We start from the raw sequence: 17,028 nt of genomic DNA, 5'->3' as shown, positions 1-17,028 counted from the left end.
ACACACACACACATACACATGCATACATATACACACGTATACACACATGCACACACACGCATGCACCCATACACCCATACATACGCACATACACATACACATGCACACACACCCATATACACACACACATATACACATACACACATACACACACACATGCACAATACACCCATACATACACACATACACATGTGCACACATACACAACTACACATACACACATGCACACACAATACACATACACATATACACATACACACACGCACACATACACATAACACACATGCACACAGCCATACACATACATACACACATGCACACACCCATCCATATGTACATACATACACGTGTACGCATATAGACATACATGCATTATTTTATATGTACACACATATGTATGTCTTAACAAAATTAATAGACTTGGGTGTTTAGAGTAGTTTTGGGTCTGCGGAAACATTACAGATGGTGCAGAATTCTCACCCACCTCCGCCCCTGCACCACCACTGTCTCCCCTCTTATCAACATCAGTATTACTGTGGTGCTTTGTTACAATTTATGACCCAATAGTGGTAAGTTCGTCTTGTATATTAATTTAATTAAATTTTAATAATTTTAATTAACACTAAAGTAAACTCATGTTAACATTTCAGTGGGGAGGGTAGAGCGTGTGCTCAGCCTGCACGAGGTCCTGGGTTCAGTCCCCAGCACCTCCATCAAAAAACATAAGTACACCTGATTACCTCCCTCCAAAATAAAAAAAAATTAAAAATACTTCAAAAACATTTAAATTAACTACACATTTAAAATACATGAATGATTTTTTTTTAAAGCCTCCCATTTTCCCACATTTTTGGGTCAATTTTAGATCCTTTCACTTTCTGGGGAGATCGTTTGTTTCCGTCACTGGCGTGTGTCCACGTACAACTCGACAGTGTGCAGAAAGGACAGAGGTGCGCACGAGGGAGGGGAGCCGAGCGCGTCCTAGTTCGGTAAACGCCGCCGCCCCGGCGCCCGGGGGAGGCGGCAGCGACTGGGCTGCCAGTTCCCTAAGAGCCTGGCACACCCCAGGGTTAGCGTTCAAGGAGAGGTCCCTGCCATGAAAGGCTTGAAAGCCAAAGGGCTCTCAAAGCTCCCCGTGGAGATTCTTTTGGATTCAGTACATCACAAACTACCCATTGCTTCAGGCTATTAAGAAGACTCCCCTTGCAGTTACAGTTATGGTCACGGCACGTACCACGGGTGTGCCTTCCGGCTTGTCACCCGTGTTCCCTGAGCACAACCAGCCTCGTGACTCTTGCCCAACTGTCTTCTCCTCGGTCCTGTCCTGTCATCTTAGAAACCACAATTCCAGGTCCTTTTGTCTCAGAGCTGCGACCCTTACACACGCCGCAGTGCACCACCGACAGCTCGCTGAGCTAACGGGGAAGGAATCAGTAGAAACAGTGAAACGATCCGGCTTCTCTGAGCCAAGGCTTTAACTCTTCAATTTGCAAAACAAAAGGCTTCGCAAAGGAACCGTGATATTTGCGTTACTTACATATAATTTAGTATCAAAGATTTTTAAAGTGATGTCCATGGTCTTGAACACATACACGTTCTGATTCCAGCAAACCCCAACTACTCACAGGGCTCTGTGGCATGTTTTAAAGCAGTGGTTCAGAATATTTTGAAAAGAATGTATATCCTATTTTGGGGGGTGTAATGCTCTGAAAATATCCACCAAATCTAGTTTTTCTATTGTAGTATTTAATTTCTCTGTTGCCTTGTTTATTTTCTGTCTGGAAGATCTGTCTAGTGATGTTAATGTGGTGTTAAAATCTCCAACTATGATTGTATTCCCATCAATATCCCCCTTTATCCCTGTTAGTAATTGTTTTATGTATTTAGGTGCTCCTATATTGGGTGCGTATATATTAACGAGTGTAATATCCTCATCTTGTATCACTCCTTTAATCATTATAAAATGTCCTTCTTTATCTTTCTTTTGGCCTTTGTTTTAAAGTCTATTTTGTCTGAAATCAGTATTGCAACACCTGGTTTTTTGGCTTTTCCATTTGCATGGAATATCCTTTTCCATCCTTTCACTCTCAATCTATATGTGTCCTTCTCCCTAAAGTGGGTCTCTTGTATGCAGCATATTGAAGGTTCTTGCTTTATTATCCAGTCTGCCACTCTATGTCTTTTGACTGGAGCATTTAGTCCATTAACATTTACAGTAATTAATGATAGATGTGTGTTTATTGCCATTTTGAACTTATCTTTGCAGTTGAATTGGTATATCCTCTTTGTTCCTTTCTTCTTCCTTTTGTGGTTTGGTAATTTTCCTTTGTATTATCTTGGATTTTATTTAATTTTTGTGACTCCCTTGTAAATTTTTGGCTTGTGGTTACCCTTTTTTGTAAATCTATTAACCCATTACTATAACTGTTTTTATTAAACTGATAGTAACATGATCTCAAACCCATCCTACTGTTAAAAAAATTTTAAAAAGAAAGAAAAAAATATTCTATATTTCCCTGCCTCCCTCTCCCACTCTCAGTGATTTGTATGTCTTCTTTTATAATTTCGTGTTTACTTGATTTGTAATTCATGAGTTATCACCTTTCCAGTTGTGTGTTTCTCATTTCTGTAGCATCCTGCTGCTTTTCTATTTAGAATAGCCCTTTCAATATTTCTTTTAGCATGGGTTTAGTGTTGCTAAACTCCTGCAGCTTTTTTTTTGTCTGTGAAACTCTTTATTTCTCCTTCTATCCTAAAGGATAGCCTTGCTGGATAAAGTATCCTAGGCTGCATCTTTTTTTCATTCAGGGCTTTGAATATATGTAGCCACTCCCTTCTGGCCTGTAGAGTTTGTGTAGAGAAATCAGCTGAGAGCCTTATGGGGGTTCCCTTGTAACTTACTCTTTGCTTTTCTCTTGCTGCCTTTAGAATCATTTCTTTATCCTTGACTCTGGCCATCCTGATTATGATATGTCTTGATGTGGGTCTATTTGGGTTCTTCCTGTTTGGGACCCTCTGAGCTTCCTGTACTTGGATAGCTGATTCCTTCTTTAAGTTTGGGACGTTTTCAGTCATGATTTCTTCAAAAACCTTTTCAATCCCCTTTGATCTTTCTTCCCCTTCTGGGACCCCTATTATGTGAAGATTGGGACGCTTTATATTATCCCATAGGTCCCTTATGCTATTTTCATTATTTTTTATTTGCTTCTCTTGTAGTTCTTCTGAATGGGTGCTTTCTATTGCCCTGTCTTCTAGATCACTAATTCGTTCCTCTGCATTATCTAGTCGACTTTGCACAGCTATTAGATCATTCCTCATCTCTGTCAATGAGTTTACCCATTCTACTTGGCTCTTCTTTATAGCTTCAATTTCATTTTTGACATATTTTATATCTCTAAACACTATCTCTTTTAATTCCTTCAGCAATTCGATCACTCCTTTTTTGAAATCTTGATCTAGTAGGCTATCGATGTCTATTTCGTTGATCTTTCTTTCAGGGGATTTCTCTTGTTCTTTTAATTGGGAAAGGTTTTTCTGCTGCTTCATCTTGCTCATACCTCTCTGGCACTGTGGTTTATGGAGTATCAGTTGTTTATTTTGGTCCTTAAGGATTTTATCTATCTGATGCCTATTTAGGAATAGAACTTAGGAAGAAAAGAAAAAAAATAAGAGAGAGAGAGAAAGAATTTTAAAAGAAGGGAGAAAGAGGGTTTGAAAACAGTGTATAATGAATAATAGAAGAGCGAGTTGAAGCAGAGTATTAATCGGGTTGAGACGTCCTTTTAAAACCTTTTAAAAAAAAAAGGGGGGGAGATGAATAGATGTATTTGAAACCTGTGTCTAATCAATAACAGGGCATCAAAACCCAAGAGAAATAGAAATGAATTAAGAAGTAAAAATTAAGAGAGTAATAGAGAATAGAACAGGTAAAAACAGATTTAAAAAAAAAGGGGGGGGGTTGTCGGTGTTCTCCTGGAGTCTGTGTGCTTTTAATGTGAAGTCTTTCTGTCTTCGTCCTGTTTTGGAAGCTCAGCTTGCTGTTTTCAGAGGCCCTCCGTTGGCGCCCTCCTCTGTGCTGCTCCCAGCACCTGTCGGCAAGCAGATCGCGCCTCCTCCTAACACTGGGTCAGGTGCAGCTCTCCTCTGCTGTGGGCGGGCGGGTCGCTGCCCCTCCGGATGCCGCAGTCAGATGTTGCAGACTGGCCGGGTAGGAGGGCGGGTCGTGCCCCCTCCCAGCACCTCGGTCAGGGGCTGTGTTCCTGCCCGAAAGGCGGGGGGCCGCTCTCCCTCTACCTGCGCCGCCGGTAGCTCCGCTGCTCTGTGCGGCTGCGCGCTCCGCCCTGGTCAGCGCTCACAGACAGAGAATACAGACTTGTGGTTCCCGGGGGGTGGAGGGTGGGAAGGGATAGACTAGGATTTCAAAATTGTAGAATAGATAAACAAGATTACACTGTATATCACAGGGAAATATACACAAAATGTTATGATAACTCACAGAGAAAAAAATATGACAATGAGTGTGTATAGGTCCATGAATGACTGAAAAATTGTGCTGAACACTGGAATTTGACACAACACTGTAAAATGATTATAAATCAATAAAAATGTTAAAAAAAAAAAAAAAGAATATTTTAACCTGCAGCCTCCAGCGGGCCCACGCTTCCAGGATGGTCTCATCAACAATGTTCTGGGATGAGTGCTGTGGTCCCTCGTGCTGGCGTCCTCCTTTCCTTGCTTGACAAGGTACAGGATGGGTCATACAGCTGGCAGGGGTTCTCTCCGCCAGCTCAGAGGTACAGGGAGAATGGACTGTCCCACGTTGCAAGAAACTGCAGATGGGGTAAAAGTTGAGAGAGAGAAATGGTAGTTACTATGGAAACCATCCATTTCTCTGTGCTAAACTACCTGGCATTAAACCATGGGCCAGTGGCCAACAAATGAAAACCACCATTAAAAACCTCATCATGAAGACACTCAGCAAATGAAGAGTCAATTTGGTCTTTTCAAAAAATGAATTCGGTTTTTCTTTGCTCAGCTTTGGAAGACTCTAATTAAGGAAATTATAAAACTTGAGTTATTCGTACCCCTTTCAGAATAGACATTACATGGCTACAAAGTGACATGTCATTTTGGATGTAAGTCTGAAAATATCCATCAAGTGACCTGTGCCTCCAGGAAAAGCACACGGCGCTGCTCCGACTCACCGCACCTTCTGGCCCAGCCCCGCGGAGTTCTCTTACCAGCGAAGTATTTGCTGGAACAGTAACAAATACATACTCCAAAATTAAACATAAACTCGTTAGTAAAGTATGGTTTATTAAAATATTCTTTTATAATATAATTCGTATTTTTTCCTGAAAAATCTATAGCAGCTAAAAGCAAATACCAGTCAAGTCTGCGCAGGAAGTAGAGTTGAGCACAGACAGAAATACTTAAAAGGAAATTGCAGTGCAAACATTTCTAATATGGATTGTAATCGTGATCAGCACATGGAAGTACTTTAGGAGACATTTCCACCCATGTGCACTAACGTACGGTTAAATACTCATTTGCAAAGACATGCTAATGATAATTAAAAATAAAAACCCGCTCTAAAATAGTAACTGAAAATCTTGAACATGAATTGTATATGTGAATATGGGTGGGACTGAAAAGAAAAAAATGTTTTCTTCTTTCATTATTTCCTACGAGAAGTTTCCCATGAACAGGGCCTTAAATTTCTTTTTATTTTTTTATTGAAGTATAGTAGGGCCTTACGTTTTGAAAGCTGAGCTAGGCCAGCGGCAGACTTTGTTGTAGGTCACGAGAGCGCAGTCACATACGGCCTGACTGAAATGTGCTGTTCCCGCACAATTCCCGCGTGGAAATGATGAAGTCAAGGATGATCTGGCCCGTTCTAATTCAGTATTCAAGATATCCGGGACCCAAGCAGTTTGTAAGGACCTCAAGCTGCCCCCGATCAGTACAAAATCAGGAACGTTCCTAAGGGTTAATACTTTCGAAGGAAAGTGTTAAATTCTTTTCCTGCTATTGGACCCAGAGAGGCCAATGTCACCCTGATTCCTTACATAATCTGAGACTGTTCCAAATGTGTCAACACGAGAGTTGGTGTCACTCATAGGTCACCCGAAGTTGTGATGAGACACAAGACAAATGCCTCTAACACCTTAGATTTCTGGTAAAATGTCTTTCCTTAGCCTCCTATCTAGAAAAAGATCTTCAATAACGTAAAGATGTCAAGGAATTTTTAAGCTAGGATGAAGCTATTGACTACATGACTTCCAAAAGCAAATGCAATAGATTGCTAAAGAAAAAAGAAAAAAAATCCTTTTCAATGAGTGACAAACAATAACCATAGAAAAAGATGCCATTCTCTTTAAAAAAATCCTAAACCTTTCTAAAACCTCTGATTTCTGACCTTCCATTTTTTCTCGTCTTAACGGTTAGTAATGCATTTCTAAATCTTTCCTAAAAAAAGTCAAATCTAAATATAATTAACTCAAAAAAAGTGCTTCTAGAGAATTGCTCACAGTGGTTTTTCACGGGTGCAGCTGGGAGGAAGGCCAGGCTGTGGATTTTGCCCACAAGGGCATTTGCCGGGGTCCCAGACCCACCTGACGTCAGCATTAATGCCCACGGTCTGAGTCTTCACTGTACAGTAACGGCACAAGGAGGTGGATGTCACAGTCTTGTCAATTCAGTGAAACCCTAAAAGAAGTTATTAAAGCTGCTAAATTGCAATGAGCAGCTGAGGACTTGTCTGCCAATCTGTCCAGAAGAGTCATACGTCCCATTACACAGTCATCCCTTGACTTCAGATTCAAAAGGAAGTGCCACCTTCAAGCCTATTACTATGAGTCAAAAACCTTCGAAACTTCCTACTTTTAACGTCCTAATTATATCCGACCACAGAAAAAATATTTGGCAAGAATATTTCATCTGCTTCCAAAAAAATAGCAATTGACTTACTGTCTTCTGGAACCTATTGTTTCACCAGATCAAAACCTTGTATTTTTGGAAAACATTCTTGGACAAGAAGGACAAGCCGGAACATGTTCCCAAGAGTGTGTCCTGAGTGCCCGCTGAGTGGGTGTCTGCTACGCCACTCCGTTTCCACCTCAAAGGCAAGTCTTTGGAGGTTATAAAAAGAGCTCCTTCAGCTGGGTCATGTGACAGGGGTAACATTACTTTTTGCAAGGCATTCTAAAAATGAAAGACGGATGACTAATGTAAGCAATGTTTTACAGCCTTTGTCTAGGGGAGGATTCTATGTGCATCCATTTTAAAAGGAAGAAAAACAGACTGTACATGCATTGCAGTGTGATCTGAGCTACGAGTGCTGAAAGCTTCGTTCCCCATCTGGTCACGATGGGACTGTGATGAGCTGAAGTTCTCACTGCCAGCACACGCTCTTTCAAAGAACAAGATCAGGAAGGGTAGGCGGCTAGGCACCTGATGAGTCAGCGTATGCAGCTCGTTAGTTAAGTGAGCTGACCCCAGGAAGGTAACACACCGCGGCTGGAGGTGTCCAGCCAATCAAGGCGACCCCAGCCCTGGATGTGCGCAAGGCCAGTTTACTGTTTATGGTTTGTAAATTCATCCAGAGTTGATGTAACCACCGTGCTTTGGATAGTGGCTAGATTAAAATGTTAAACTCCCTGGAGAACACGGAAAAACTGATCCTCAAAGCAATCAAATTCAACGTTTATATGGAGAACCATGTTTGGATAGGAACTAAAACCACAGAAACACACAGGAATGAGCTGCTTCTGTACAAGAACGGGAAGCGGTGTCCAGCTGCACGAAAAGGCGCGCGCTGTGCGTGCAGGTGAACAGTCGGACCCTTGTGGGAGGGACGGCTTCCCGCTTAGCTCGGTCGTGCTGGTTTTTATTAAGAAGGGTGGAAGGAGTCTGTTTCTGAGCCATGTTCTTTGTGCGGGACCCTATCCAGGTCAGCGCGGGTTCTCCCTTTATTAGCTGTGTGTAGACTCACGCCCCCACGACGGTCAGTGTGTTCAGTTTTCCTTCTTTACTGTCGTCGGAAAGTGGTTCAGACACATCATTGCTTCACTACTCTCAGGAAAGTGAGGATTTTTATTTTATTTTATTTTTATGAAAAAAATTTTTTATTGAAGTATAGTTGGCTTATGATGCGGTGTTAATTTCTGGTGTACAGCATAGTGATTCAGTTATATATATATATTTCTTTTCATATTATTTTTCATTATAGGCTGTTACAAGATATTGAATTTAGTTCCCTGTGTTGTACAGTAGAAACTTGTTTATCTATTTTATACATAGTAGAAGTTAGTATCTGCAAACCCCCAACTCCCACCAATTTATCCCTCCCCACCCCCTTACCCCCTGGTGATCACAAGTTTATTTTCTATGTCTGTGAGTCTGGGAAAGTGAGAATTTTTAAAAGGTTATCATCTCAGGGATGTTCTGCGAACTCTATCACCAAAGACAGAACAACAGTCAATAAATTCTAGACACTCTCTGTGTACCTGTGTTTAACGTAAGTGACTGGAGCTGCTCGTCACTAGGCTTTCAATCACACACACCGCCCTCGTTGGGAAGACCCTTAACTAGAATATGCAAAAGAACACTTTCGGGCTTACAGTCAATACTGGGAACGCTTGAAGGTTCAAGGGAAGGTCTGAGAGGAGAAAACATCAAGAGAAGAGGCTGAGAGACTAGGGCAGGCCAGGGAGTTCACTCACGGGCTTGAGATGCGAGCAGCTGCTTAGACAGACGGCTGTAATCGGTTCCCCTTGGTCTCACCACAGACGGGACGGGAGGGGGTGCCCTTTATTATCGGCACAAGATGTTTTTGGACAGAAACAATTACGTTATGAAATCTCTTCTACTTGCCTCATTAACAATAGAATAAATCATGTCTGGGGGAGTCTAGCCATGTTTCTGCTCTTGGCTTGAAATCATAGTGCCAGATTACAGCTCAGGGCTATAAAACTTAAATGGGTCCCAAATTCAGGAAAAAGATGGTTCTGCTCAGCTGTGAGTCACCGCAGCCAGGGATGAGCTGCTTACCAAGTAGAAGTTCTCACAGTGATTTGCACGGCAGCCTGGAGGTGACGGTAAGCCCTGGAGAGTCAGAAGTCTGACTGTGGCTGGTGAATAATCAGTTAAAATATTTAGGCTTTGACTCCACTTGAAGGCAGGTGTGGGTGGGAGGCAGTTACAACCAGAGTGGGAGCCACGAGTGACAGACGGTTGGGAGCTAGTCAATTCATTTGATTTTGGGTTGTTGCTTTTTCAATTAAAAAGGAAAAAAATCTCTGGTTTAAAAAAAAAAAACTCTGTACTGTTTGGTGCCCCATTCAGATTCCAGTTATTTTGGGAACATTCTGACGACTCCCGCCGTGATGCCGTTAGTCCTAGGAATGTCAGCTTGGCGTGCTCCAGCTACACCAACGTCGTCAGAAGGAACTGGATTTTTGTTGTTGTTTTTAATTGAATTATAGTCAGTTACACTGTGTCCATTTCTGATGTGCCACATCATGTCCCAGTCGTATATATATATTCATTTTCACATACTTTTTCATTAAAGGTTATTTATTACACGATATTGAATTAAAAAGAAAAAGAAGGAATTGTTTGGCCCGAGTAGGGGGCAAGCAGCTTCTCAGAATTCGGTTTCCTCCAAAGTGCTGACTGTCGTAAACACAACAGAAGCAGCCCAGCTCCACATGCGTGACGCTGCGGATTCACGAGGACGAAGTTTTCTAATGATACTTCATGGGCAAAGAGGTCTGCTCTTCTGCTGAGAACCCCACCTCCTGTCACAAGGAGATGACAGCCATCTTGGGGGGCCGCTGGGGGACTGGCTGAGCCGGTGTTGGTGGAGCCCCTTCTGAGCAAGTCAGGACATCTTCTCACCCTTAACTGACATGTGGGGTCTTTAAATGCAACGACTTTCAGTTGTATATTTTTGCTGATGCTTCCGAGACGTACATGCAAACTGGAAATCTGGGACACAGCTTTCAGCTCTCAGTTTCTAAAGAACTAGAAAAGTCGGTGTGCAACCTGCCGTAACGACAACCATCTGCGTGGAAAGATCTTTGCTCGGGGACTGGGATACCAGGGACATGAGGCACGCGTGTTATTTTCACGATGGCGTTTATTAGACGTTTCCATGCTTCTTTTATTCCATTCATCAAGTCTCCAACAGACCGTCCCAGCGAGGGTACGAGGAAGTTACGTAGGGGGCTTGCGTGCCCGGGGAGCAGTCCATGGAGAATGATTTTTGAAAGCAGATCAGGCGCGGTAATGCTTCCCCAGCTTCTGTGCTCGAACGCTGACGTGTGCCTCCAGGTCTGCGAAAATGCGCTGCGGTTTCAGGCACGAGGCTTATACGATTGTGTCAAGCGAGTGTCTTTTCTTCTACCATTTCTATCACGTGGCCATTTAACATAACCAAGGGCACTTGTCATAGGGAAAGAACCGTTTGCTACTGGACGGTCAGCTGCCATTAATCGTTTAGGTCGCGTGAAAAATCAGAAGTCTTGGCTAATCATATTCTACTACTTGCTAACAAGGGGCAAAATCATAACAAAGTCAAAGAATTAATGATCTTAGTAATAAGATTAAATCATCCGAGATTAGGATTTCCAGGAGTCTCATGAAGACTTAGCAATGTCAAGGGATAATTCCAACTGGATATAATAAATTCAGGATTTTTTTTGGTGCTAAAGTTTTGGTGGCCAAGGAAGTATGTTTTCTCTCAACACTTAGGAAAAACACTGCCTCTTAATCTCTGCGTCAGGCTCGCTGTGCCTGGGGACCCAGGGATAATGCTGGAGGGGTGAGAGAAAGCAGGGTCCCCTCCCTCCTGAGCTTACGGTGCAGCAGGGAGGCGCAGATGTGAGCGAATTCCTACCATGAGTCAATAGTCAGTGTAACTGCCAACTGGTGAGTGCTGTGCTTGCTAGCAGAGCAGGAAGTGAGGGCTCTGGAGGATGTGGGGGGCTTCCCTGAGGCAGTGACGTTTGAGCCGAGATCTGAAGGGATAGCAATAGTGGTCAGGGCACTGGGTGTGCAGAGATCTGGGGGAGGGCTGGGGTTGGGGGAGGCAGGGCCAGCCCCTGCAGCCCCAAAGCCTCAGGAAGGATGAGGTCATGTCAAGAGAGCACTTAGAATCTGCTGGAGGATGTTACCCTCAGTGCGTGGGTAACACATAGAATGACACCTTTACAAGGGCCATGGAGGCCCTGCTATGAACAGACTCCCAGGGCCAGTAGGGGTCTGGGTGGCCCCTTAGGGGTTGTCAGCTGGGAACTTGGAGAGGGTGGCACCTGGACAGGTCCAGAGGCACTGGGGTGTAACCGTGGGATGGTCTGGGTTTCCCACTGCTGTGAATAGATGGACAGCAGGGCTGTCGGTTGTGATGGGGACAGGGGGGAGAACCAGGTTTGGGGCCAGGGCCAGACGTGTGAGCCTGATGGTCCTGGGAGACGTTCGGGTGGGGATGAACTGGGAAGGATGGCCATGCACCAACGACACAGCGACACAGTGGCCAATCCTGATTGTGGCCAGCCCCCACCCCTCCCTGAGCCCCAGATCGGTTCAGAAAAACAGAGGGTGCAGCCTTCTTATTTCCAGAGCAGTTCCTGCAGCATGGTGATAGATCCCTCTCTTTCCTTCATGAACTTGCTGCCCTGTTTTGTGGCGAAAACTCAAAAGAGAAGAGAGCAGCTCTGGCATGAGGCCAAGCTGGAGATGCTCAAACCAGGGGGGACGCAGCCGCGCCCCGGAGGAGCGGCAAGTCCCACGTGGGACAGGCAGTAACCAGCGGGCACCCAGGCCCGGGTCCCCCACCCTCCCTCTTCCGGGGAAGTGCCCTGGGCCGGCTCCCCGCAGAGGCACAGGGTGGGTCTGTGTCCCACTGAAGGGACACTTCCCATAAAGAGTGGGTCTGTCTCCCTCTTTACAGAGCAAATGTGGGCAGGCAGACCCGTCAACGGGAAAAAGCAGGCGGCTTGGCTCCGAGCAGTCTGGGTGCGGAGGGCCCTCCCTCAGGTGTGACCGCGGGGCCCCCAGGGAGTCGCAGTCCCCAGCTCAGGGAGGGGAAGCCTCAGGTCCATGGGCGCCAGGGCTTAGGTGGGAGGGAGGGTCCCAGCCAGCTCTGTGTGCGGGCAACTCGGGGTGGCTTCTGGGTAGGTCAGATCGTTCTTGCCTGTCTCCCCAGAACTAGGAACCTGTGACGCCGAGGCACTCAGGCCAGACGTGAAAGCTGTGAGAGGAAGGAGTCAGGGACCGGGCGTCTCCGCCACCCACTCGGATTTGCTTTGAGCGCGTGTGAAAGGATGTACAAGAAGGTGCTCACACTTTGCTGGATGTTCAGGGAGTGAATCCCCCTCCCAGCTCCCAGCTGTCCTCTAAAATACAACTGGAGCACCGACGACGACGTTCCCAGAGCTCAAGCCCTCAGAAGATGGGAGGACACTTCAGGCGTCGCGTAACTTTAAAGTGACTACTCCATCATTTAATATTTGATCAGTAAAGTACGAGATGGTTCCAGGCCACCTGCCTAAAGAACCACCTTGCTTAGAAGTTCGCCCCTCTTTCCCACTACTCATCTTTTTTTGTGTCCAGTCTCTCAAGCTAAACTTTGCAAAAAACACTACATCCACCTGATTAAAAAAAAAAAAAAAAAACCTTGTGAAAGCTTCTGATATCTCAATATCCCAATTATTTTAAGTGTTTGGGTCATTTAAAATAATCCAGACATTTCACTGGGTCTGAACTGTAGCAGGAATTAACGCCCGTTCTCAAAATAGACCAACGTGTCCACTACCCGGAATGGGCAGCCTGAGCAGAGGGCCAGCAGGTAGGAAACACAGGTCCTGGCACCTCAGACTGGCCATCAATCAAACTGACAGGACACAAGACAACATGACTTCTCAGCCTTGACGCCTTTCAGAATCCAACCAGGAAAGTCACCACCACCGCCCTGAGCTGGAAGCCATGAGCTTTGGGCGCCGAGACCGGGAAGAACGTGTAAGGTCTGTGCGTCTGCCTCCCGGGCCCCGAGGACACATCCTACTCGAGGGCTCCGTGCCCTCCTGGCCCAGGGACACGCAATCCACGTTAGGTGGCGGTACCCTGGGGTCCAGCTCTAAGACACACACCCTCTGGGCCCTTCCCTCCCAAGCCCTGGTGCCCGTGGACCTCTGTGTGGCACAGAGCAACCCAACTTTACAAATTCACAGGCCAACAGCGAGTTCTTCTGTTTATTAATTTAGAGTAACCCGGGGGGAGTCACAGAGCTCACGGGCCACAATGGCTCGATCCAATGTCCACCCATGGCTACAGCTGTGCCCCTGGGCTCAGTTAAAAAAAATTAAATACTTTCCATGAGTAAACAGTGGTAAGTGTGCGAAACACTCTACAGTGATAGCTCTTTTGGCCCAGAAGTACTTTTGTTCCCCGCCCCAGTTTCTAATATGCAAATTCACAGCCAGTTTTAGGACAACAGGAACCTACTCTGCCTCACACAGTGACCCTATTAGGACCAAATATTTCTACAGAAAACTCAGGAGTAAATTTGATCTTTACTTAAGAGTTCTCACTTACTATAACAAGAAGTATTATTACACATCTGTGTATTTAAATAAACAGTGGGAGGTCCCTGGGCCCACACAACCGAAATTAGGTTCTTTAAACATGTTTGCTGCATTCCTACTCTAGGCACGAAAACAACTTCTTTTAAAAAAATAAAACTGTGATTTAAAAGGCCTTTATTTCATAGGGAGGAGGAATAAAAGATAAATGCTAGCAGGTGTCTAACCACGTTCGGTTGTTTTAGTTGGTCATTCTCCCTTTATGTTCTGCAGATGCTAAAAGAAACCGTCAGTGATTTAAAAAAAAAATACCTTAGGAACCTTGGCGCTCCTGACGCTTCCACAGACACCTGGACCACTTACCTCTGGAGAAGGGAGACAGTATTTTATCATCCCTAGCCCAAGTTCATTTGATGAAACCATTATGGATAAAGCAGTTAATTATATACATAAATAACATAAAAATAATTATCATAAATTAAAAGTCAAACAATCCCCCACGATTAATTCAACGGAGAGGTGAGAGTCGGGAGTGACGGATGAGCTGTGCGTGTGGAGGGTGAATTCCGAAGCCCCCTTTCTCGTGCTGCGCGGGGGATGGACTTAGTTCACGAGGGCACTGCAGCAAGTCCAGGCCTGGCCCTCGCCTCACAACCTTGCTCTCTGGAACAAAGCGAAGTGCGGGGGACGTCTGTCCGTAGCCTCACCGGCAGCACAAGGTTACTCTGCCTTGCTTATCCACTCCTGACTCACTGTCAGCATCTCCTCAGGATGGTCCCCCAAGCACAGGCTCTGGGACAAAGTGGTCAGGACAAAACAAGGCAAATGTAACACTGCACTCTGGGCAGCGTTAGAGCGTCAGGAGAATGAAAATCAAGCGTCCTTCCTGTCTCCCCGGCTGGGCAGTAGGAGGGCTGGCTACTGACCGCCACCTCGATGGCCCCGAGCCTCAGCCACTGCCTCTGAGATGGCCACACATGTGCGAAAGCCCGTGTCCCCGGGGGAGCGGAGCTGCCACCACTCAGCACAGTCATTCACTCTAGGGGGGCTGAGGCATCTGCTGGTCAGCTAATAACCTCTCCCACTTTCCTACTGCTTGGCAGGAGACAGCACCACCTTTGTATTTCAGAAAAACCAAGCTCGCTCAACATTTTTATAGAAAATTGGTCTTGAAACACATCAACCTTTGGAATTAAAGTTGAAACAGAAAGAAAAGAGGAATTTCCTCCCTGTTCTTCAGCTTAGGGGATTCTGGCTGAGCCTCAGCCATAATAAATATATTTGGATGGCAGAGATCCTGAGACGGCCCCAAGGAGCCTCCAGCAGGGACAGCGCGAGGCTCAGGCGATGCTCGGAGCTGTGTCCTCCTCGCTGGGGCAGCTGTGTAGAACTGGATGTGGACCACGGTCCTACAGTGCAAACGACTCCTGCACAGCAAAGTATAAACCAGTAGGGCACAGCAGAGTCTCAAATAGGCAATATATGCTTGAGATAAAGTTAAAAAATAGACAGACTGAAAATCAATTCCCGAATTCTGTTACTAAAAAGCCTTGGCCAGTGACCTCCTGTGACCCATCTCCTCACACGGTTTCGGCCTGAAGTTGTGGAACAAACTGGACTCAACTCAAATTGCGAAGAGAATCAGTATAACTGGAACTTCTATCTGCTCATTGGCAAAAAAGTCCCGAAGCCAGGAGAAGACTGTGCTGCCACGTGTGAACCCCGTCTCCGTTTAAACACGGTAACTGAGCTCTAGAGGAAAAAAATGCAATGCACCCAACCACTGAGCTTCCTAATAACCTGTCTCTCGCCTCTTGAGATGCTGCTTCTCTTTCTGTTTTCGCTTTCCCAAGCCCTGTGTCCATCACTGTCGGGGCAGGGAAGCCCGAGGGCGTCGCTTCACCGGGAAGAGCCCGAGCAGCTCCAGGGGACCACTGGCCACCCGGGGTCACTTCTTGAGTTAGGCTGACAGACTGACGGCTGCTGGGGGATTTGGAGATCGTTCTGCAAAAGCTAAGTCAACCTTCCTTACATTGCAACATGGTGTTCCTTTGTTTGGTATCCAGCAAACAAATCTCAAAAAAATACCCCAACAACCCCCCTCATCTGCAGTTCTGGTCCTGAGGTCCCCGCCAGGCATCTCAGTAGCTGTACATCTGTGGCTGCTGCTCGGCGGGCACTGGGGGCTGGGCCGGCGGCGGCTGCGGGGCTGGCGGCTGCGGGGCGGGCAGGACGTCAGTCTGGGGCACCGCACGCCAGGTGAGCGGGTGCTGCTCCCCGAGCTGGCCCCCCAGGGGCGTGATGGAGTTGACCAGGGTGGTCAGGTTGATGAAGTGCGCCACAGACTGCGGGTTCGAGGCTTCGGGTGGGGGGTGGATCTGGAGGTCGTTCTGGCGGTTGTGCAACATGGCAGAGCCGCTGACTGTGTCAAAGGTCACGGTCAGAATGGAGTTGTCCAGCTGCAGCTGGCGCTCCGGGGTGGTGAGGTGCCCGACTGCCACTGGCTGCAGGTTGGTGAACTGAGTGCCGGCCGCAGTGGTGATGGGGGTTACGGTGATGTTGGTCAGGCCGACGGAGCTGGACGGGGTGGTCACGTTGGGGTCGCCCAGTGTCACCACCACCTGCAAGAGTCACACATGACACAGGACAGTTAACAGTCTCTGCAGAATGGAGACCACAAGAAGCTGCCCGCGCTGCACTTTGCAACAGGGGCCTGTCTGACGGTGCTGGATTCACTGCACGCCTGGCCCGGAGGGAGGAGGTCAGGGAGCACCTTCGGGTGAAAGATCAGACCAAGTTCATTTTTCCTGAAAAAAGAATTCCAGTAAACAAGAGAGACAACGGTCAGATACACTCAGAGTGGTCATCAGCTGGAACCGAGAAACAAAGAATTTCAGTGGCTAGAGAAAAAATAGAGAAAAGTGATGAGAAAACCAGAGCAGAGTCTTCACTTTCTTTCCACTTCTGGGAAGTGCTGTTGGTCGGTGGAAATCCCAACAGTAAAGCTGAGAAGGGCAGGAAACAAACGTGCGGTGCCCAGAGGTAAGAAATGAAAAAGGAAGCACTGCTCCTTCCTGGGGGGGACGAAGGGACCCGGAAACGCAGAACGACTGCATCTAGGAGGCCCGTGCCAGTCATGAGGCGGCGTCAGACACGCCAGCGAGGAGCCGGGGCCTCGGGACCGACGCAGGGAGGTTCAGTAAAGCGGCAGCTTCCACTAAAAGCAGCAGACTGAAAATAACATATAATGGAAAAGAATCTGAAAAGAAAACTTATCTATGACTGTGTATGGGTAACTGAATCACTTTGTTGTGCACCTGAAACTAGCCTTGTCAATCAACTACACTTCAATTAAAAAAAAAAAAGCAGCAGACTGGCCGCCCACCACCCTCCCAGCCAGGCCTTGGTGGGCGGGGTCAGGCCCTCCCTCCCCAAACTAGAGACA

At 46.4% G+C, this 17,028-nt stretch overlaps 1 protein-coding gene across 3 annotated transcripts in view; it reads right to left on the bottom strand.

The window, feature by feature from the left end:
- Positions 1-13,239: 13,239 nt before the first annotated feature.
- PRDM15 (PR/SET domain 15) overlaps positions 13,240-17,028 on the bottom strand; it is a 51,441-nt gene continuing 47,652 nt past the window's right edge. For 2 of the 3 annotated variants that reach the window (XM_032461066.1, XM_032461152.1), the window contains one exon: positions 15,725-16,204. In XM_032461066.1, the coding sequence (XP_032316957.1) occupies positions 15,725-16,204 (480 nt within the window). Of the gene's footprint in view, positions 16,205-17,028 lie in introns of all 3 variants that reach the window. The other variant, XM_032461133.1, reaches the window with a different exon arrangement.

The sequence above is a fragment of the Camelus ferus genome, chromosome 1 (genome assembly GCF_009834535.1).
Source record: "Camelus ferus isolate YT-003-E chromosome 1, BCGSAC_Cfer_1.0, whole genome shotgun sequence".
Classification (NCBI taxonomy): Eukaryota; Metazoa; Chordata; class Mammalia; order Artiodactyla; family Camelidae; genus Camelus; species Camelus ferus.
This window is presented reverse-complemented; position numbering and strand designations above follow the sequence as displayed.